The sequence below is a fragment of the Cinclus cinclus genome, chromosome 7, assembly GCF_963662255.1.
Source record: "Cinclus cinclus chromosome 7, bCinCin1.1, whole genome shotgun sequence".
Lineage (NCBI taxonomy): Eukaryota > Metazoa > Chordata > Aves > Passeriformes > Cinclidae > Cinclus > Cinclus cinclus.
This window is the reverse complement of record NC_085052.1, coordinates 3,751,944-3,774,922: the sequence shown is the minus strand read 5'-3', so window position 1 is coordinate 3,774,922 and position 22,979 is coordinate 3,751,944. Positions and strand designations below refer to the sequence as shown.

At 42.0% G+C, this 22,979-nt stretch overlaps 1 protein-coding gene across 1 annotated transcript in view; it reads right to left on the bottom strand.

Annotated features, from left to right (window-relative positions):
* Positions 1-22,979, bottom strand: part of CPXM2 (carboxypeptidase X, M14 family member 2) — a 64,281-nt gene that overhangs the window by 14,602 nt on the left and 26,700 nt on the right. The window contains exons 3-6 of the mRNA XM_062496605.1: positions 22,214-22,353; positions 8,902-8,986; positions 8,451-8,601; positions 1,153-1,241 (exon numbers count right to left, since the gene is read on the bottom strand). Of these exons, the coding sequence (XP_062352589.1) occupies positions 1,153-1,241; positions 8,451-8,601; positions 8,902-8,986; positions 22,214-22,353 (465 nt within the window). The remainder of the gene's footprint in view (positions 1-1,152; positions 1,242-8,450; positions 8,602-8,901; positions 8,987-22,213; positions 22,354-22,979) is intronic.

The window sequence follows — 22,979 nt, the reverse complement described above, 5'->3', positions numbered from 1 at the left end:
TATTATTCCATTCTGCACTGAAGCTTTGAGAATAATTTGGGGAATATTAGACTTGTCCCAGTGCAACCCACCATATTCTGCCCACCAGCAATTAAAATCCAAAGAGGTCTAAAAAAATTAACTATTTTGACACAGAGGAGAACAAAAATTGGGAGCACACACAGCTCAACCCTCACAGCCACAGATTATCCACTTGTATGAAGAATGCAAAAACATTCTTGTTTAAAGCTGTGGTTTTTTCCCCCAAGATATTTCTAACCTGACCAACCTGTCTTTCTGCAATGACAGCATAAATGCATTTTATTTTATTGTTCTTGACAGTAATTATGCCAACTGAGTTCCTACTCATCTAATCTTTGTGCTAAGAAATATAGGCCATGAAATCTCTACCAAAATAAACGTGTGACTCAGTACACAATTGCTCAATAAAACCCAGTGGTGATTCATGCAGTATAAATACCCTGAAAATCCAGCACACAGCAAGTGATTCACACACATCAAGTCCAAACATATTATCTTTATATCTGAAGAGAAAGTGGGCAGAAATATTTCTTCAGGACAACCCACACTTGTGTCTGTGGTGATATGAAGCAAGATTAAAAACAATAACAAAGCCAAGAACAAGGTTGGCTGTTTGAAGTTAAAGGAACAAGATTAACACGGCTGATAAGATTTAAATTATACCAATAGAGATTTTTTTTTTTCTGGTGTTGCTGGTGAATTTTTGCTGATTTTCACAACTGTGAATAGGGAATTGGACTCTAGAGTTTATTCTGATTATCCAAATGCACTGAAATATATGGGAAAACTGATGGTTAAAACAAGAGTCAAATCTAGAAGGAGAAACAACTGTGTCATTCACCACTCAAATACATACGGAAGAAAAAGAGTGGCACATTATATGGAAATACCTCCTCTGTCACATAGTGTCACCTCTTTCAGGTTAGTTTACAAGATATTACATTTTAATACCAAATTAAGACTTTGGGATTTTATTGGACTGCTGCTTTTAATAGATTAAAACAGGGAAACTATTCTAAAAACATATTGCAGACAGAGTTTAATGATATTTGGAAGAGGTGGAGTTCAGATTCCACAGGGCTGAAAAGCCTGCACCCATCCCCCCTCCATCACACACCAACCTCTGCCTACCTGCCTCATCTCCTTGTAGTTGTGATGCTTAAAGTCCAGATTATCAGTGGTTGTCATTTCATTTCTTCTGTGGTAATAATTGTTTGGGTCTGAGAAAAGAAATGAAAGAGTTTTCACGTGCTTAGGAATTTCAAATACAGAGATGCTTTGGCACAGCACAGGTAGGGAACGTGGAAATCTGAATTCCACGGCTGTGTGTACTTAAAACAGGTTTTCAAACCAAAACCTCCGAGAAACAACTGATTTGAAGTATTTCTAATCACTGCACAGTTCAATTCATACAGATCCAAACAAAAGCAAGGAGGCATCAGGTTTCCAGACAGTTCCTCTGCACAAAACCTCTAAACTTCAAGAGAAAAGCAGAAGGGCAGCCTTAGGCTGCAGAGGAGGGGAAAAGTCATTGGGAAATGATGAGTCAGATGGAAGATAAAAGAGTGGAAGAAAAATCAGATTAGAGGAAAAAGCCACAGTAAATGTTCTGTGTCCACATGATTAATTTACTATTGCAAGGAATTTTAGTTTTCCTGATGAGTATTTTTCCACATCCATGGAAAAGAATAATTGGGCATATGACACATTCCTAATTATCCTCCAAGAGAGTTCCAGTGGAAGTCAGAGGTGTTTGCTGCTTAAAGATCTACATATGCACTTATTTATGGATATTGTTTACAGTTTGCTCATTTTGAAGTATCAAAGGAGGGTATGTGGTTAGAAAAGAATCTTTTGTCTCCTTCACATTCCAGGCCCTTCACCTGAAAAAAAAAACAACAAAAAAACAACAAACAGACCAAGATTGCTGTGGCTCAGATCTGAAGTTCCTGATAAATGTGCTCCTAGCCTAATCTATTATGATTTATTTTCAGAGACAAACAAGTCTATTTGGAAAACATCAGACACATTCCTTAACTTGCCACATCTGGGTTGTCTGGAATTTTGAGTAATCATTTGTCAAGCCAGTGGTTGTCAGGCATCTGTGAAAAATTGTTTCCCTTCACACAAAATCATCTTCATTGGTTTGAAATTATTGGGGGGAAAGCAAAATACGAAAAAGTCTAAATATCATCCTGTCTTATTGCAACACAAGAAGACACTGTCTCTGGAGGAAAAAAAAAAGATTTTAAACAGTATCACCTGTCAGCTGTGACTTTTTTGGGGGGGGAAAAAAAGCAATTCTGAGTAGGAAAAATATGAAGTTACCATCCCACAGCAACAAATCCTTAATGAAATTAAGGAAAACTCATAACACTACAAAATAATTTATAACGTTTTCAAGTTTCATATGTCTGGCATTAAAACCTTTAAATATTCCCATAAAATTCTAAAATTTTAGGGGTCTTTTGCACTATTTAAGTTATTTATGAAACGAAACATGCAGGTTCAATTAAGCTTCACAGTAACATGACCCATCCTTGTCTCCACTTCCACTTCCTAATCTACAGCAGAGATGCTGGAAGGTCAGATGAAGGTTGCTCTACAATGACTGAAAAATGTCCAAAAAAAAATCTTGTCTCATCAAAACCCATGTTAATTTGGAGAAATTACTCATTATTATACTGATGGATGAGAAATGGAAATCATATAGGAAACCCCCACTTCTCCTCAAAAGAAACTATGTATTTAACTCCCCACAGAATTATCTTCATAATTGAAAAAATATCTCCACGTTGTAAAAATATAAAAATAAACATCATAAAACTGCCAGGATGTTGAAGGTTTTCTGTATCCCCATGAGCCAAAATATACAGCAACCGATTTTTTTCCCTGATACTTTAATCCCATTCCTTTCAAAGCCTGGCTCTTTTTCCATACATCAAACACTAATATCATGGGAATGACTGTGTATGCTGTAGAGTTGGTGGAAACTTAAAAAAAAATTGAGCAGTGAGAATGATTGTATCTCTGGCCCTTCCTCAACAGCAGAGCTCAATTTGACAGTTCCCTAGGGAATTAACACTCATACTTTGCCAGGCTCTGCTGTAGCAGAGCTGCTTGGATCACTGGATTTCTGCTGCAGCAGGAATACAGATTAGAACATTAAAAGCTAATATGTACAAAGGCAAACAAAGCTTGCACACAGCTGGATGGGTCCACTTTGGCAAAAATTAATTATTTTAATACAACCGAGAATGAGAGACTGAGAAATTCAAACCACAGAAGAGTTATAATAGAAAGATACTGATTTATTCACCAAAATTCTGGAGAAAGTTTCTCTTTCTTCCAAGGAGCAAGCCTCCAAAACCGTGGCACTCACAGTCATGCAGAGGGATGTATTAGCTTTTCTCCAGCACTAATCTGTCTTCCCATCACCTATAGAGGTGACCAGGTTTGCCGGTAGAGGCGCCTTGCTCCTTCATCCTTCCATTCTTTGTAAAGATGGACAAGTGACTAAAGCTGTTAAATCACAGATTCGCAGGGTCACAGAATGGGCTGGTGGGGGGGGACCTCAAATCCCATCCATTCCCACCCCTGCCATGGCAGGGACACCTCCCCCTGTCCCAGTGCTCCATCCCCAATGTCCAACCTGGCCTTGGGCACTGCCAGGGATCCAGAGGCAGCCACAGCTGCTCTGGGAATTCCACCCTGTGCCAGGGCCTGCCCACCCTCATATGGAGGAATTTTGTCCCAAAATCCCATCTAACCCTGCCCTCTGGCACTGGGAAGCCATTCCCTTTGTCCCGTCGCTCCAGACCCTTGTCCAAAGTCTCTCTCCATCTTCCTTGTCAGCTCCTTCAGCTACTGGAAGGTCACAGTTAGGTCACCCTGAAGCTTCTCCTTTCCAGGCTGAACAATCCCAATTCTCTTAGCCTTTCCTGCTGCTCCATCCCTCTGACCATCTCTGAGACCTCTCTGGATTTTCTCCAACAGCTCCATGTCCTTCCTGTGCTGGGGACCCCAGAACTCCAAGTGGGTCAATGCCCAACTTTTTGCTCCATGAGGGCTCTGAAAACTGCCCATGAAAAGTACCAGAAAGGACCAATTCCTCAGCAGATGATTAATAAAAAAGGGGGAGATTTTCACTTATTGCAGCTCTACAGCACCTCAGCCAGTGAAGCTCTGATGCTTCCAGCAGATTTCAGCTTGTCAGAAGTAGTGCTCCAAATGAAGGGCATAATGAAGGCAATCCAAGGGATTCAGAGAAGTTTTTAATAAAAAGAATATTCTTGTTTAAGTCCTTTAGACTGCCTTAAAAACCCCAACGTGCTATTTCACAAATGACTGGGGTTTTTTTTAATTTCGGTGTAATTTAAGTGAACTTGACTTGTCTTCACTAAATTGAACATCTCACAGACAGCACATGTTAATCTCGAAATAAATCTGCTGGCAGCCACATCAGGTGATCCTAAGTTTTTTTTCCACATGATCTATTTCATGGCAGCCTCATGAGCACTGCTCATGAGCATTAACATCACACATGAAATCAGCAATGAAATAGTATTTTTCAACTATAAACTGACTCTTTTCTCCTTTTATTCTCAGAAGTAGTTGCTGGATTTAGAACTGCTGTTTGCAAGACCATTTATAATGAAATATACTTGTAGAAAATCACATTTTTATCAAAAAATGAACCCAACTCTAGACTTGACCAGGTAGCCTGGCACTAAGAGAGAAGCAGTAAAACGAAGACTGAAGCCACTGCAAAACACAGTGCTCCATTACAGAGCTGTTAAAGTTCATTTTTTATCATGAGTTCAAAGTAATGGCACAATCGTGGTACCGCTGATAGTTTTCTATACAGGAACTATTAAAAATTAAATTTCATCACGAATTTATTCCATTAAAATAATTGCCTCTTGCCTTGAATACTCTACAATATAAATAAATGCATGAAGAACTCAACTAATTTTCTCTCTCCAGTCTCTGGGTGCTTTTGATCACATGAAATTTCTTTTTGACCTTCTTTAAGTTTGAGAAAGAGAAGGTAAAGAAAGCACATCCATCCCTCTGAGGCAATTGCAAAAGCTTGTGTGTGTCATTCTCCCTCTATGTAAATACCAGCATTTTTGGGAAGTGGAGAGGGAATTAAATGCTTGTGGTTTTTGTCCTCTTTTTGCCCCCTTTTTTTGAGATATGGCAGCACTGATTCATGCTATAGGTAGGATTTTCTGGCATCTTTCCTCCATGGATAAATGTCTTTCTCATGGTGAAACAGCAAATCCCTTCTGTTGCCCAAAGATACCACTGACATAGTTGGGCAACACAGATTTGCTTTTTTTTTTCTTTCTTTCTTTTTTATTAGAGCTACTGTAACAGTCCAGAAAAGGTTGTTTGTCCAATCTAGGCTAAGATACAACAAAAATGTATGTTATAGATAAGATGTAAGCATTTCACTGATAAAAATTACAATCTTCTTCTATAATACTGCTTAGATAAGCAGTAACTTCTCTATTCCTGTTGTCCAAATAGTGTTTTATCATGATTTATCCAATTTTTAGTGGATCTGCCACATGCAGCAGGTTTTATGGACAGTCCTACCCACAGGAATGGGGTTTAACTGTCTTTTACCATTTCCATCTCATCTCAACCTCTCCTAGAATATCATTCCTATTCAGGTTTTTTTCTTTTTCTTTTATCCTTTCTCCTTATTCCTTATTACCGTCCCTCGTGAGCCTGCTTGATGGAAAGCTGATAGAGACCACATCCTGAATGCAAATGTTTTCATATATTAAGGGATTAATAAAGGCATAAACCCTAAAATCACAAGTCTAGAAGACATGAAAAGAAATTCAGAGCTATGAAAAATGAGCTTTTTTTCCTTCCACCTTCCTTTAGTTGTTGAGGTATTTCCCCATGCCTTTGGAAAGGCTAGAGGTGTGTGAACTAACAGAGCTCCACCTCCTAATTTTGGTGAATTTAGGAAAATTGGTCATTTTTATGGAAAAACACCAGCAAAGAAGAGCCCTTGATTTCCAGTCCCACAGTCAATACAGAGTGTTAGAGCAGCACTGTCAAAGCCACTGCTCCCATGGCCAAACCATGCAGATATTTAATCTGGAATAAGCAAAATGACACCAATAAAGGGTGAGGAGTCCACTTAGAAGGAGCTGCAAAAAAAAAAAAAAAAAGAAAAAAAAAAGTCCCATCCTACAGGAAGAACACGTGCATGGAAAGGACTCTGGAACCTGAGGAAGAGCTTTGTTCGGGCACCTCGCGTGCAATGAGCAAAATGAGCAAGGAGAAAGAAAGGCCAGCTCTTTCTGAGCTAAAAAGATGGGTCAGCACTTCTCAAAACCTATTAGTTCTTCATCCCAATTACATTCTGAATGAACACACCCCATTCCCATTGTGCTTCTCAATGAATGACTCTGGTATTTTCTTTCAGGAACATACTGAATCAGCCACTGCGGGCAATTAACTCAATAAATGACTACCAGGGGGATGCACTGATGCTGTTTCCATGTGAATCCAAGATCTGTGAAAAGCTGGAAGAGCACTCAGCAGGACAGTGCTGAAAGTGGAGATGTGTTCCCAGCTTCACCCACCGACACAGGCCCGTGAAGCTGAAGGGTAACAAATGCCAACATTGCCAAGCAGAATGTGGCCTTGGATGGGTGTAAAGCCAGTAAGAATCCAGGCTAAAGAACTGCTGAACTTAATAAAAATCACCCTTCCAAATATTGACGTTTTTGCTTTTTCCTCTTTAGCTGCTATTTTAGGGGAGAGAAAGGAATCCTGAGAACTTCCCCACAAACTGCCCTACAGAACAGTTTGGGTGTCATCTCTGTTATTTTCTGGAGACCTCTGAGTGTGTCCTGTGTGCCAGTAAAAAGTCATGGTGCTGAAGAAAGGCTCATTTTCCTTCAGCTTCATGCCCTGGTTTATAGAATGTAGCTCCACATGGGAATTTGGGATAAATCACAGCTGTCTGAGAGTCCCTTCAAGAGCTGAGGGGAAACACTGGCTGTGCAATTGCCCATCATGATGGGAAACAAGGAACCAAAGAGGTGCAGTGTTCTAAACCCACAGCTAAAAGAAATCAAAATCCTCCTGAAAACAGGGAAAATCACCTGCACAGGCACCTTTGGTCACTGCCATCAAGTCCAGGGTGTGTTTTCTACCCACTGACAGCAGTTCTCTGTGTGCTGCTGAATTCCAGGGCTTCATGCTAACACATCTACAGACTAACTTTTATCACAGTGCTTGCCCCACGCTCCTCTTTGGCAGAGAATTACCCCTTCCACGCCCCAAACAGATTTTTTTGTTGTTGTTTTTTTCTTTTGTTTGTTTGGGTTTTTTTCCCCTGAGTATTTAAACATCTCAAGGACAAAAATCAAGCTGTGTCTGCTTGGCATGTGAAGACCCTACATCACCAGAGGAACTGGAGGCAGCAAGTTGTGAACAGAGGCAGGAACTGTAAAAGCAGTGATAAAAAGCTCTGGAAAGGCTTTTTTTTTTTTTTCTGGCTATAGTATTTCTTAAAACACTATTCACAGACTTTTGCAAAAAACAAATCCCCATGGTGCCAGAATGTAAGATCAAAGAAAATAACAAAGAAAAAAAGCAAATGAGAGGTGTTGAATGAGTAGTGAGCAATTTAGAAAATATTCGAGAAAAGAGGTTTTTTTAAGTATTTATTTACAAGTACAAACAGAAATTAAGACATAAATCCACCACAAGACTATTCACAACGTGCCTGGCAGAATAATGGCTCTGGCAGAATTAACAATATTGAATGGGTTTGGGTTTCTTTTTTTAAGTGGCCTTGAATAGCACAGGACAATTTCCCCCCTACTTCTGATTTACCAAGGATGGTGCTGGATTTAATAACACTTGAAATATCCTAGAAATTCCTTACAGCCCCAACTCCCCTCCTTCCTCCCTACAAACTGAGGACTAGTTCAGCAGCAGGATTTGCCTTCAAAATATTTCAGGGAAGTCCTATGGCTTATATAATGAAAAAAAAAATTAAAAACAGGCTATCTAATTGTTATTTTCTGCCTTAGAAGCTTGAGACATCTGCAAGTGCCTGTCCCAGTACATAATTCTGTTGTCTCCACTGTACATGTGCATTCAGGAAAATGTATTGCACTGCATTTAAGCCCAAACAACAAGGAAAGTCTTGTTAGATCATCCATGCAATCTTATTTTATTAATAAAGGTGCTTACAGATACTATGGGTTGCATATCAAAAGCTATCCTGATATTGTCTGTGGGTTTGGGCAGCTATTTCTGTTTCTTTTTGCATAACCCCACTCCCTAAAGATAAATATTACACCAAAAGCAAAGCCACCCAAAGGAAACGAAACGTTTGAGTCTTGCCACAGGCAGCCATGCCAACATTTATTAAGAAAGGCTCTTACCTGGCAAGGGGCAGCCCAGGATCTCCAGTCTCATGCAGATGCTGCCCTCCTGGAACCAGGAGCGGGGGTTGATGCGGATGTACCGCGCCACCAGCGGCACGGGCAGCATGTTCAGCACTGGGATCTCCTTCTCGCTGTTCCCTTCAAAAATCTGGGCAGGCCAAACAGGGGGAGATGGCAACGTCAGTGCTTCAAACTGTCTCTTAGTGGTTTTGGTAGCAGAAATGTTAAAATCACCTTTCAGGCTGATGGTGGCTCAGGCCAGAACTGCTCTTCGAGGATGGCAACTCCCCCCATTTCCCCTGGGCAATTCTGTGTCTGGTTTTGTACCTTGGGATTTGCTCTTGAAATCAATGGGACCACTCAGAGATGCTGGCACTGAATAATCTGCGGCCAGCCTCTGCTTTCCCACCTCTGCTCTTCCTCATAACACGTGTTTTGTTCTACTCACCACATCCCCAGATTCGTTTCTCACAGCAGTCCACGCGTGGCTGTCATTGCTCACCAACACTCTGTAAGAGGTCACCCAGTTACTCCTTGAAAAAGAGAATAAGTAAGTTATTTTTCAGAACTTAGAATGACTGCACATTATTTAATATAATCAGGCTTATGAGGCTGCAAGCAGTGGAGATCCCATTTGGCAAAGTCATGCCAATCTGATTCAGCAGACTATTCAGAAACCCTAGCACACAGAAGCAAAATCCTGGTGAGATAATATTCTGAGATTCCAGAAGGTGAAAGACTTGCTGCTCTCCTCTCCTCTCCTCTCCTCTCCTCTCCTCTCCTCTCCTCTCCTCTCCTCTCCTCTCCTCTCCTCTCCTCTCCTCTCCTCTCCTCTCCTCTCCTCTCCTCTCCTCTCCTCTCCTCTCCTCTCCTCTCCTCTCCTCTCCTCTCCTCTCCTCTCCTCTCTTCTCCTTTTATATGCAGAGTTTGGGATAAATGGCTTATCTAGAACAGATTTATGCAGTGTTCAAAGATCATCTTTTCAGCTGCAGAACATTTATTAGTTCTGCTGTTATTATCAGAGAGGATGGGAAAAAAAGTAATAAATCCTCAAGGATAAAACATCTGTGAATTTCAACCAGCTAATTCCATTTCTTTCAACGAAGAATAACTGGTGCCTGAAGTTATTCTTGTATTTATTAGCAAGGGATAGGGACAGAGAGACAATTGATCACAGGACTACTGCACTCCAACAACATCTTGATCAATCCCCAAAAGGCTGATTTTTCTAATTTTATCTGATTTACAGCAAAATCCCCTTCCATCTTAAAAAAAGTCAAATACTTCAGTTATGCCTCATCTCGATCCATCTAAAGAAGAGGAAATGTAAAATGCTGCTTCCTATATTCTGGATCAAAGCTGTAGAGTTTCACACTGCTTGGGCATTACCCTTGGAAACGTGTGTACAGGGGTGGAGGAGGCTGGAGAAGGTAATGCCCAAATGTCCTCTCGTGTTTATTACTCAAAAAGCACAGCAGTGATTTATTTTTTCCCCCCTAACACCTCATTTCAGTAGGCAGGGCCTTGGAGGAGAGCTGTGGCTTGGAGGAACATTTATACCATGAAGTCAGCCCAGGATGATTAAATTCCGTATTTATTCCGTGCAACTTGCAGGGCTCTGGGGCTGCTCCTCTTCAGCACAGGTTCATAGCTCAGCCACAGTCCCATGGCTGGGAGTGAAAGCAGGGTTAGGAAAGCTCTTGGCACTGGAGAGAAGAAAAGGGGCCTTTGGGGCAGGTGTTGGAGAAGCAGCAGAGCATAAAAACTGGAGATCGGGAGTGCCTGGGAGGACAGACAAACCTAAGAAGTCCCCCTTGTGCTGCTCCTATACAAATACAACTTTGATTTGTTCTGATTTTTCTTTTAAAATCAACGAATAATAGCAAACTACCTACGAACACACACACCCACACTGAACCCACTGCGCCTGTGTCTGAAGGGACAAACCAGCCTTTATGTGCTCACTGAGGAGAGTCAGGCTTCTAATGAACACCAAAAAAGGGACAAGGATGGAACAAGAGTAAAACCATCAGCCCCAGTTCACCCAGCCTTGTACAAAACAGACTACTGAGGTTTTTTACACATCTGAAAACAAAGATGAGGGAAATATTTAGTAGGATTTGGAAAAAAATCACTTCTGGACATTCTATACTAATGCCCCCAAAAGTTAAAAAATGAGATTTCGAAAAAAACAAAACAAAAAAAAAAAAAAAAACAAAAAACCCCCAAAACTTACTGAACAAACCCAGCTCTGTTTTAGACACTAAACCAGTCCTTTGCAACTCTTTCACCAGCTTCCTTCACTGAATAGATTTTGCCATTCATGTTAGATTAAATGGAAAAATCTTGACTATTGCCAAGCAGACAACTTTTTGTTATCATAATGAAAAGAAGGGTACATCTATCACTTGTAATGCACACAACTTTAGTATTTGGTAAACAACTGTAACAATTTAGCAGCACTCTGAAAATCCTAATTGTTTTCCTTTCAGTGGAAGGGCTCCTGGGGTAGGATATTTACTGGAGAGCTGAGAAGTGCCGTGCTGGCATCTCTAGAATTTGGCTGTAAAATGATAAATGACACACAGCAAAATAAACAGTGACTTCAGCAGGCTGGATAAGTTTCTCCCAACTCCTGCAAAGAACTTTCTTCCCTTGGTATTCTTGAGTTGAAGAAAGGCTGATTTACTCTGTCAAATAAAAGAGCTGACAAGGAAGGAAGGAGAGGGACTTGTGGCAAGGACATGGAGTGCCAGGACGTGGGTGATGAAAGAAAGTAGCTTTGGATCCGATTTTGGGAATAAATTCTTGGTTGTGAAAGGGGTGAGGCCCTAGCACAGGGTACCCAGAGAAGTTGTGGCTGCCCCTGGATCCCTGGAAGTGTCCAAGGCAAGGATAGACATTGGGGCTTGGGGGGGGTTTTGCATATTTTTTTTTTTTTTTTTTTTACTATTCTTGGCCATCTCTCAAAATCATGCTAAATGACCGAAATAGGCAATGCCACAAACCAAATAACATCATTGCTTCTGAAGTATTCAGAACTTTTTTCACTTCAACTGCACAGATCAGTTTAGGAAGGCAAACACAATACATCCATATTCATTGCTCAACATCTGCAGAAGAAATTCAAACAGAGTCCTGAAGTCACAGAAAACCACAACAGCCATCGACGGACTTTTGTAAGAAAATCATGGCACATACAGGATGTTTTAAAAGAACAAGCTCACTTTACTGGCATGAGAAAATGTTGCTGTCACAGTGACATTTCTAAGCTGGGACTTTTATTTAACATACTTCGGTTTTCTCACTCCCTACCATTACAAAAGTTCAAACTTTTCCCAAAGGAAAACATTGACAAATATTCCTGCACGTTTTCCATCTTGAGTGGCAACAAGTAACGTGCCATGGAAAGGCAGAACGCAATTAAAATCCTAATGGACTGCATCCACTGGCAGGATAGAAGGACCTCAGAGGGTCATGGATGAGGTAAATCGTGCAATGTATGAAGGCACACACCACGCACTATCAGTTGTGTTTGCCTGTAAGGAAGAAGCAGAATAAAAACATCACAGGGGATCAGATCATTCCCTCACTGGCACTACATGCAAAGCTGCCTTCAGGGGCTTAAATCCTTCCCCCAGTGCCGTAATAAAAACAACTTCTGAGATTAAGAAGACTCCTGTAAATTCAGACTCCCCTGAGAAATGGCACCTTTTCCCTAAAAGCACATCCCCCATGCTGGGGAAGGGGAACTCTGTGTGTTCTTGTGGTCAAGAGGATCTGGAAGATAAAACTGACAGAGCCTAGTGCTCAGGGCTCCAACTGAGTATCTTCAAATCCCAGACACTTCTAGAGCTCCAGACCAGCACAAGAACATCCAGCTCACCAAATCTCCCCGGGAGATGCAGCTTCCCCACCCCAGTGTGGCACAGGAGGGTTGAGAACCCCAGTGAGAGCAGCTGGATGTGCTGCACGTGCTCCATGCCTGTTTGCAGCAAGAACAGCACGCCAGGATCCAGGAGTTCCATAAACACCTGGTTTATTCATGCAGACACAGAAATCTAAAGGTTTTTTGTGGCAATCCATCAGAGGAACATGACAGCTAAAGCAAAGCCTTGTGCTCGGAGAAGCATTGGGGAATTTTGTCTGTGTGATTACCTGGTGACACCAAGATCCATCTCCCCGGGTTTGGGATTTGCAGACAGAGGTTTCTGTCACATCCAATTTTTTGGGGGCACATCAGCCCTGGACAATAAAGCTGTCTACGGTAGGCTGAAAGAAAGTTGTTATGTTTTCCAAGACTCAGGATGTCCCTGCTGTTGTTTTAGAGAAGCTCTTCTGGTTTCGCTCTATAAAATCTCCCAGGACCTACCAATGGACTCCTAAGAGAAAAATAGAGATATCTCTTGGGTTTATAGAGCTAAGGAGACAGAATTCCAGGGAAGTCCTAGGCCAGCACTCAAAAAAGAGTGCATTAATTATCGAGCTCTTTCTTGGTAGCGGGTAAGCCAATGCAGAAGCCATTGAGTGACAATCCACAAGGGTTTGAGGTTACCCCCAGTTCAACCCTCTGCCACTTCTGCCTTACAAAATTCCTCCACACAGGAAAAAGATCACAAGACTTAAGAGGGATCCTTTGGATTCAGGTGCATCCCTTTTAAATAATCCTTTTTTAAAATTTATGGCAGCCCTATCTCTTCAGAAGCAGCCTATCTGAAAAATCTCAGTATCCACTGACAATAATAATCAGTTCCTTTCAGAGGCAGTAAATGCAAAAATCAAAATATGATTCAAATTCACTTAATGTGGTGGATTTTGGAATTATTACTAATTACTTGATTTTTATCTGTAATGCACTGGCCTTAAACAAAGCTTATTTAAACAGCTTCCATTTCAAATTCAGTTTCTTGTCATGCATAGAAACGTCCTGCTTTTCCATTTTCATCCAAAAAGAAAAGCTCAGGGATTAAATAACTTGCCCAAGGACAGAGAGAGTAAACCTGAATCAAAGCACAGAATTAAAAGCAGATCTCCTACAGCTTTGGCAGGTTCCTGTCCCAGTAATCATCTTTTCCTTATCCAACCATGGCATCAGGCTGCTGAGCATAGGCAAAAAAAAGCATGGGCAGCACCAGAACAACAAAACATGTCCCAGCCCTGCCTTCCCTGACACAATTTCCTGACTTTTCTTTCTGAATCCCAGCTCAGGAGAACACACAGCGAGTGCTGAATGGGAAGCAGTGGAGAGAATCCAGGCTTTTTCCTGCCCAGGCTGCAGCAGGCAGTGGATCAGCTGAGAACAGGGACTGTTTGGATTTATTCTGTTTGAGCTGCATGTAGTGTTTCAAGGCCAAGCTTCTAAATCATGGAAAGCTGAACCAACAACAGGTGAAATAAATCCAACCCTTTGATCCTCACCTCTGAGGATGCTTTTCCACATCAAGGAAACCCCACGTGATTTGAGGTGAACGGGTGATTTGAGGTGCTGGTGAGCAGGAGCTCAAGCCCAGAGTGACAGAGATGGAGCACAAAGGGATGGAGCACCCTCCTATCTGGAGAGAACTGCGGTTGTTCAGCCTGGAGAAGGCTCTGGACTGGACCTCAGAGTCCCTTCCAGAGACTAAAAGGGACCCGGGAGAGTTGGAGAAGTGCTGGGGACAAGGGATGGAGGGACAGGACACAGGGAATGGCTTCCACTGCCAGCATGGAATGGGATGGGCAGGGCAGGGATGGATGGGATATCAGGAAGGAATTCTTCCCTGTGGGGGTAGGGAGGGACTGGAATGGGCTTCCCAGAGAAGATGTGTGCTCCCCTGGATCCCTGGAAGTGTCCAAGGCCAGGTTGGAGACTGGGGCTTGGAGCAGCCTGGGACAGTGCAAGGTGCCTATGGCAGAGGGATTGGAAGTGGATGATTTTTAATGCCTCCTCTAACCCAAACTATTCCATGACTCTCTGCCATTCTTGGAATGAGACCAGCAAACACCAGCAGAGCTCCCATGACCATCATCTACAACAGACCTGGCTCCAACTGAGCAGTTTATTCTTGTGCTGTCAGGCTCACCTGATTTATCTGCAATATAAACCATGAAAATTAATATAAAATAGAACCAGTCAGGCAAATAAATGTGTACCCGGCAATAATAAATTAATTGACATGCTAAAATACTCGATATAGCAAATTCTCTATACCAAAAAAAATGCTGGACAAGCCTGATGCTAAATGATACTCATGAAACAGAATCAGCAGGCTGGCAATTAAATGGCTTTCTACTTGAAAAATTAATTTGTACTCAGATGCAATTAAATGTAAAACCATTAATATTAATATTCTATAATAATATTTATGCTGATAAAATTTTAAATCACCCACTGCCAAACAGCTTCCAAATCAGCCAAGTCAAAAAATGCCCAGGCTAGCCAGCAGGTAGCCCAGCAAGTTTTGCAAACTAATTAAAATAAATATGATTTAGGAGACGAAGACTGACTAGCCAGCAAGGGTATTTTTTTTAATAATTGAAATCTTTGACTGTTTAATTTTTAAAATTGCTTCTAGCTGAGAGAAATGAACGTTCTGCTGTGAAATCCACCTCTTTGGAGGCCCTATGAAGAAAAGCTCAGAGCCAGAATTTCACTTGCTTGAACTGAATTCAGCACAGATTTTTCAAAGCTTTACTCAGTAAACAGGGATTAGGGTTGCAAATACCTTTCCAACCCAACATCTGCAACTTACAGCCAGGTTCTTACAAGAATTTTATGACTTTCTAGAAAATCTGGTGCCAGCTGTGGATGTTTCTTTCTGCTGTTTTACATTCAGCCAGTAATTCCTGGAGGTGCCAGGGTCAGAGACATCCCCTGCCCCAAACATTTTGGTCTTAACACCCCTCATTTTGGGCCATTCTTTGCAACGAGATCTGAGTTTGAAATTGTTTCTACGTCAGATCCTCTGTACCTGCTGAACACAACCAAGCTGTGAAGCCTTTTCTACTGAACCTCTTTTTGTGGCATTCTTAATTTTCCCTTCTATCTGTGCCTATCTCACCTTTGTAAATCAGCTGTGCATTCGAGGAGAAAAATCCAGACTTTACAGGCAATGCCTCATCTGGTGAATGTTAAAATGCAGGAGAATGAGAAGCCCTAAGAGCAATCAACCAAACAAACACTGCCACTTGTGTCCACAGCTGAGAGAATGTTTACAGCAATGCTGAAGGGTCTCACTGCCACCCAGCCCACAGAGAATGGCCAAGTGCCACTCCTGGTTTGGGAAGGGCACAAGTGGAGGGACAAGGAGCCTGATGACCCCAACATGACCCCCACCCAACAACTTTCATGGCAACAAGTCATTGTGCATGTGCCAAATACACAATTCCAGGCTGTGATGAGCGAGTGTGAGTAATCTGCTGCAGCAGATGCAGAAATTCATTGGAAGTCACCTTTTCCAAAAGGATTCAGCTCGTTTGATTTCAAGTCCCTTTCGTGGAGGTTAAAAAGCTTTTTTTTCCCAATTCTGAGCATCCCCAGTGAGGCTCACTGAGCAGGGCAGGTGCTGTCCACTCCTCAGCACCCTTGGAGAGTGCAGAGTGAGCAGCAGGAGCTGTCCCTGGGGGTGGCAGTGACCTGCTCCCTCCCTCCCAGTGAGTCACAGAGCATCCCCGAGACAAATCAGACCCACAACAGAACAGCATCAGCTCTGACATTTCTGTCAAAAAACCTTGTGAAAGCATAAATCTGTCCCTGGGTGTGCTGTCAGCACCCCACCCATGCAGGATCACCCCAGCTGGTCACCAAGGCTGCTCCCCAGAGCCAAGGGGAGGTGGGGAGTGCTCACCAGGGTGACCGAGGCTGTGACAAAATCCTGGGCAGGGGACAAGAACTGAGCTGAAAAATCAACGGGGCACAGGGGCTGAAATTAAACAAATAGATGGAGAGCCCTGGAGGTGCAGCTGCCAAAGGCTGGCTCATGAAAGCCCACGAGAAGGATTCACCAAGCCTCCACCAGGAGAAAATATAACTTATTAGGTAAACCCATCATAAACATTAGTATAACATGTAAGTGCTGACATCATTATCTCAAGGGAGCTTTTTCAGCAACGAGTTCAGGTTGTTTTGTAACTCCCATCAATCCACTTGATATGATTTCTATGGATTTGGACAGATTCACTCCATGAGGCTGAGTCTGGGAAAGCTGTAATAATCTCTGCAGTCCTGTCACCCAGTCAGGGCAAATAACAGCTTGCACTGATTTAATGCACCAGAATTACTCGAGTCTGCACACAGCAGCTGCTTGTTTTGCTACATGATCTGGATAAAACATTGAGACATATCCACTGGACTTGAAGTTTCACCAAGGTGTGTTTTCACAGCCTCTGCATGGGGACAGGAGGAACTGCCCTGAAAGTCAGTGCCAGCTTTGTCTGTTGTACTTGTGAGCTGGACAGGGTTTAGGGTTTATTCTTCTCTGCTCTCACAAGCAGCACTGCACTGCTGAATTTTGACCCTGCATATGCACAGTGCAAAATTCTCCTTTCTTAGATTGTGGTAACAGCTCAAAATACCTGTGAATATCCACTCCACTTTCCTGAATGCTACCACAGTGTCACTGGAAGGATTATCACTGGTCTTTCCCCTGTTATTGTTGGGATACTGAAGATGCTAATGTGATCTCTTCAGGAAGCCACTGTTACTACTGGGACCACGACCTTAGTACCAGGAACAGCTGGAAAGACCCTGGCAGTGTTGGATTTGATCTTACAGGCATTTTCCAACCTTAATGATTCTGTGACTCTGATTTTTACAGCCTTGCAAGCAAGGAAATTACCATCTCCCCATAAAGACTGCCTAAAAACCAAATCTGAGCTTCTGAGAAAATGCCAGTGAGTGCAGCAATAAGTTGAAATGTGGGGCAACACATTCATTTTGTGACTAAAGAGCAGAACGATGTACCACTGAAATTAGAAGCAAGCAAGCAAATTGCACTGACCTAAATTTATCCTCAACTGTGTCTCTGGAAGGCACCCAGCTTGTTACAGACCTACAGTTCCCTCAGGACAGTTTGTCAAAAGGGATGCTGGGGCATCATGAAGAGCTACACTGCACACGAGGGTGTGATACCAAAAAAAAAAAAAACCCAGCAAAATCATTCCCCTATTTAATCACAAGAATCTTTTCTGTAGGAAAAGCATGATCAGACACAAAATCCAATCTGCTGGATATTTATTATTTGCTGTCCCCACAGAGCAGCACAGGGAAATCAAACAAGTGACACAGTAGGGAGTGTGCAGTGGTGTCCACACCAGATTCTAGCTAAGATATTTCTTCAGCATTAATGAAAATAAGTGACCAGCATAAAAGGGTGTCACTTTAGAACCACACCATAATGAAAGTCATTCCTTCCAGCCAGAAGCACCATTGATTTGGTGTCTCCTCAAACCTTTTAAGAGCTATTGCAATTCTGGAAGACACAGGGGAAAAAAAACCTCTGCCCAAATCAGACTTGAAAAATTAAGATGCTCCCCCTACAGTTTTTTCCCTAAAGACAAATATCTTGCATAAAAGTAAAAAATCCTCAATATTTTCATGAAGCTGAAAGGTCTTAAAGAGAACATGCTTCAAAGTAAGTGTATTTTAATTTTTCTCTAAAAATTTCATAATTTTTCTGCAGAATTCCAACTTTCTGCCCACATAGTTTGATCCATGCTTCTTCTTATTGTTGTCATTTTGTCATCCCATGACATGTGGTGACAGTTCATAATTTACCATGTCTGAAAGGTTAATTTTCAGAAAATACATCTCACTCACTGCAACATTACATCCTCTCCTGAAGACCAAAACATCCTCTGCATTCACACAGCCTGAAGCTTTGTATTACTGTCAGCACCCACTGACTCTATTTTGACATGTGGGTTTTCTCTTGATACAAAAGATGATGCTGAATTATCAGAAGAGAGTTTGATTTGTGGGAAACAAGTTTACTCTGTTTTTCAAATTCCTGCCAAACTGCTAAGAGTGATTAATAGTTTCTTTCCCTCTGTCAAGAGAGTGCATATTTTAAACTACCACATCATTGCTTTAAATCCATGGCACAATTCCACAGTGATGCTTCCACTGTCCCACTCTACAGCCTTGAACAGTTGTTTAAAGATATTTGGTTCCTAAAACCTGGAGATGTGTTGGCAGCAGCATGAATGTGGTAGCACTTATAATATGAATGGAAGAATTACAGATATTATTTCTCCCCCAAAGCAACAGATATTCTGCTCACTTTCAAGGCACTGGATTTTATTCCTATTAATCAGCACTTGTGGCACTCCTGATTTTTGGACTTCTTCAGTGTAAAAATCAAAAAGAAGTCGTGGTTCTTGCAGCTGGGCTGCCCTTTTTCTGTGAAATTCATCATCTGCAGATATTCTGGATGATCTAAGCAGATTAGCCCATTTATGGTGGCAAAAGAGCTCTTTTCCATGATTTCAGGTTTCCCAGGAATGACTGAGGAGCCTGAACAGCAACAGCCCTCGAGCCCATGTGCTTGCTTTGACTGGTAAAAGGAAGGACTCCTCAAATCCAGGATTTGTGTATTTGTTTTTTTCAAAGCCTGGTTTTGCTTGTTACAGGCTTAAAAAAAAAAATTAAAAATGGATAAACATTTGATTGCCTGTGATCATCACAGAACTCACAGCCAAGCAAAGAATTTGACTCAGAAGTGTTTTTCCTTAAGAAGGAAATGATTAAACAATCCAAGTATTCGTTACAAACCAGGCTCAGTTTCCTTCTCTCCCATCAGGTCATCCGTGTTTTCAAGAGCTGCTTCTGCAACTCGGCCTCTTCCTGCTCAGGACTCTCCTGTCTCAAGGATGGACAAGAGGAGCCACAATCCACCAGAGGAGACAGACAGGGAACAGCAGGAGAGGACAAGCAGCTCCTGCCAGTGCACAGGAGACAGAAACCCCAAGCATTTTTGTGCTCTTTGCATTGTGTGAAGTGTAACCTTCAGCTCATCATTGCATAGAAAGCCCAAAAAAAACCCCAGTGAGCACAGCTGAACGTGAGCAGATCGTGTCTGACTGCAGTGGACATGAACAAAACCAGGCTGCAGGTGCCAGAGCTGCTCCCAAGGAGGGAAAGGACGAGTCCAGCAGCAGTAAAGGAGCCCTGGCTGCAGCATCACACACAGGAGAGCAGAGGCCAGGCTGCTGTGAACTCAAGTGCTGCAGTGAAGGACTAAGATGTTTGATAGAGGATTCAGCAGGGTGTCCTTGCCTGCCCTCCCTTGGCATTTTAAATGTCCTCATTAAGTCAGCAGCAGGAAACTACAGGGACCAGGACAGGGACAAATCTGATCCAGGGAGATCTTCCACTGAAATACCTTTTATTTATTTATTTATTTATTTATTTTTTTTTTTTTGGTTAAAAATTCCTTTTCAATCAAAAGAGTTGGTTTATTCGTTCTTTTTCCCCAGTGTCATGGAATCACAGAATGCTTTAGCTTGGAAGGGACCTTAAAGACCATCCTGTTCCATCCCTGCCATGGGCAGGGACACCTTCCACTCTCCCAGGTAGCTCCAAGCTCCATCCTTGGACACTTCCAGGGATCCAGAGGCAGCCACAGCTTCTCTGGGCACCCTGTGCCAGAGTCTCACCACCCTCACAGGGAAGAATTTCTTACTAATATCTAATATAAGCCTGTCCTCCTTCAGTGCCTTGATTTTTTATTTTTAAAATATAAAGCTGGGAAAGTCTCCAAGGCTTTGGACTAAATAAAAATCTTACCTCGGCTCCCCTGCTTGGCAGGATTTCACTTCTAATACAACACAGATCAGAGAGGTACTTTTTTGGCTCTCACACCTACAATAAGATTATTCTCCAACATATGTTTCCATCACTCATGAAAGCACTCTCCTCTTGTCACACAGCCTCATAAAGCTGGGAAGGTGCCTCAGGTAACAGAAGGGCATCTTTTGGTACAACCTTTCATATCACAAACAATCCTTTCTGATCCCAGCACAGGCAGCAGCTGAGGCTGAGGGAAGGGAGCTGATGAGTCTCCTTTGGTTTCTGAGCAAAAGAGGCACCAAGGAACCTGCCCACCCCAGTACAAGTCCTACCCACTCTTCTGTCCCTTACTGGGACTGTTTCTCCCCACCCCCCTGCCCCTCCCATGGGGCACAGGTCAGTCCTGCAGGATGTGTTTTCAGGAGACATTAACCTGCCCTACAGCACAGCTGGTTCTCTTGAAACCATCTTTGCTCCTATCAGGCAGGAATGTGCCTGCTTTTCCTCAAATCCAAGGAATAATCCAGGAGGAGCCTGGACCTGCAGGACCCTCGGGGTTCTGCACACCAATTTTTATGGGGAAAGAGGGCAAAATCAAAATTCCCTGCCCCTAGCAGGGGAGTTGGAGATCAATGGTCTTTAAGGTCCATTCCAACCCAAACCTTTCTGTGATTCTGTGTTTCTATGATTTAAAAAAAAAAAACCAAAACAAAACAAAAAAACCCCAAGATGACTGTGAATACCAGCTATAAATAGAGTGTCAAGATCTGCTGTAAACTCCTAGAAGAGCTGAACTAAAAATAGAAGCGTGACAGGATGAAGCAGTGCAGCTCTGGCATTGAGAGGAACAGCAATGTCAAGAAGATGAATAAAGAAAAGAGTAAGGCTTTGCTACTGTAATTATCTACCTACCACAGAACAATCTGGAATAAATATAGAAACCTTATTGCCAAATAAGCACCTACTCCCACAACCGTGTTAGAAGAAATTAAACAAAAAAACCCACAGAAAATTAAACTGTTGAAAGAAAAATATTCTGTTTCAAAGATATAGGGGCATTTTTTTCTGGTTTGCCTTCAATTACATGTCACACTCACTTTGCAAGGGAGAGTTCTGACCAGAATGGATCTGTCAGAGTGGTTGTGCATCTCCTGCATACTTGTGGGAAAGATCCAGCAGCACAAGTGGAATTACCTGCTCACATAAAGCTGTGAGCCTCAATGACAAATTAAAAACCCAAACAAACACCTAAAGACCAGGAAAAAACCCCAAATCCTCACCTCCAGTTCCTGTTCCTGCCACCTGACTGCTGCATCCCTCATGTACACTTCACAACAGTCACAGAGGAGTAAATGCAGACAAATCTGGGCAAAACACTTATTTCTAAGTGCCATGAGCACATCCTCTAGCACAAGCAGTGGCCAGAAAGCTCAAAAATAGCATATTTTTAATATATTCAAGATATATATTTGCATAATTAAATGCAGATATGTAATTAAGTCATATTTTTAATAAAATTACTTATATATATTAATGTATAAATAATGCATTTACATATATAATATATATGTAAATATACATATAGTACTATAAAGTTTGTTTTATCTGCTTACGTAAAAATCAAGTTATTTTGGAATTACAGCAATTACTTGGTGATTACCTAGGGATGAAGACATCTCAAAGAGTCATGGTTATTCCAAACTAAATTTAAAAATTCCCTGAAAATATAACCTAAGCTAATCAAGTTAAATACTGGAAAAAAAATGAGGAAGATTAACACAAGGTGAGTGTAAAGGCCACAGAAGTTTGCTACCCTTAAACTTCTATTTTATGCCAGATATAATGACTTTGCCTTTTACTGTCGCCCCATTCTCATGGCATTTCCACTCTTTCTGATTTTTTTTTTTTCCTTGAAGAACCAAAGCACATCAGGACATGAATTCCTTGGTCTGAAAGCTCAGAATCCCATGGAGAAAAGGCAGGGTGTACTTACGACCAGAGGGAGTTTCTTCCCTGTGTGATGACTCCAGTGAATTTTGTCAGCCTTCGAGCATCTACTTCAATCCACTGGTAGGGGTCATTTCTTCCTGCACACCAAGCACCATCATAAAAATCATTTTCGTTAACACCTGCCTGAAAAGAAGGCAAAGCTGACCATAAATCAGAGCTAAGAAACCGAAGGTTTTTCATGGGAAAAAAGAAAGGAACACATCATTCATCCCCCTCACTCCTCTGGCACCACTTAAAGACCCTTGAGGACCTCACCAAAATATTTCCTTACTCAAGGCAGGGCAGGAAATTCTGGGAAGTTCCTTTGAAAATGAAGAATATTTACAATATAAATTTAAGTCAGAAAAGATAAAACAGAGCTTCAGTCTGCTCTTGTGGTCTGATGGAGATACAGACCCAGAGCCACAGCCTTTATCCAGAACAAATTATCCACATGGTCTGCAGAGTTTGGAAAGTCCTAAAAAGCCAGCTCCAGCCCATGTAAGTAATGGTCAGTGATTAGAAAGTCTTGTTTTCCCTGGAAGCAGCAAAGCAGAGTGCAAAGCATAAGGAAACAGTAACACTAGTTCCCACCAGAACCAGAATTATTAATTTTCATAGCAAGGGTGGCAAAGGTTAAAAATTCAGGAATTTCTGGCTGTCCCCCAACTTGAGCACCAACCTGTATCCCAATTTCTGCTGGGAAACCCATCATCAACAGCCTTCCCTGCATTTTCAAAGAAATAGCTGGAGGTATTTTGGGTAAGCTG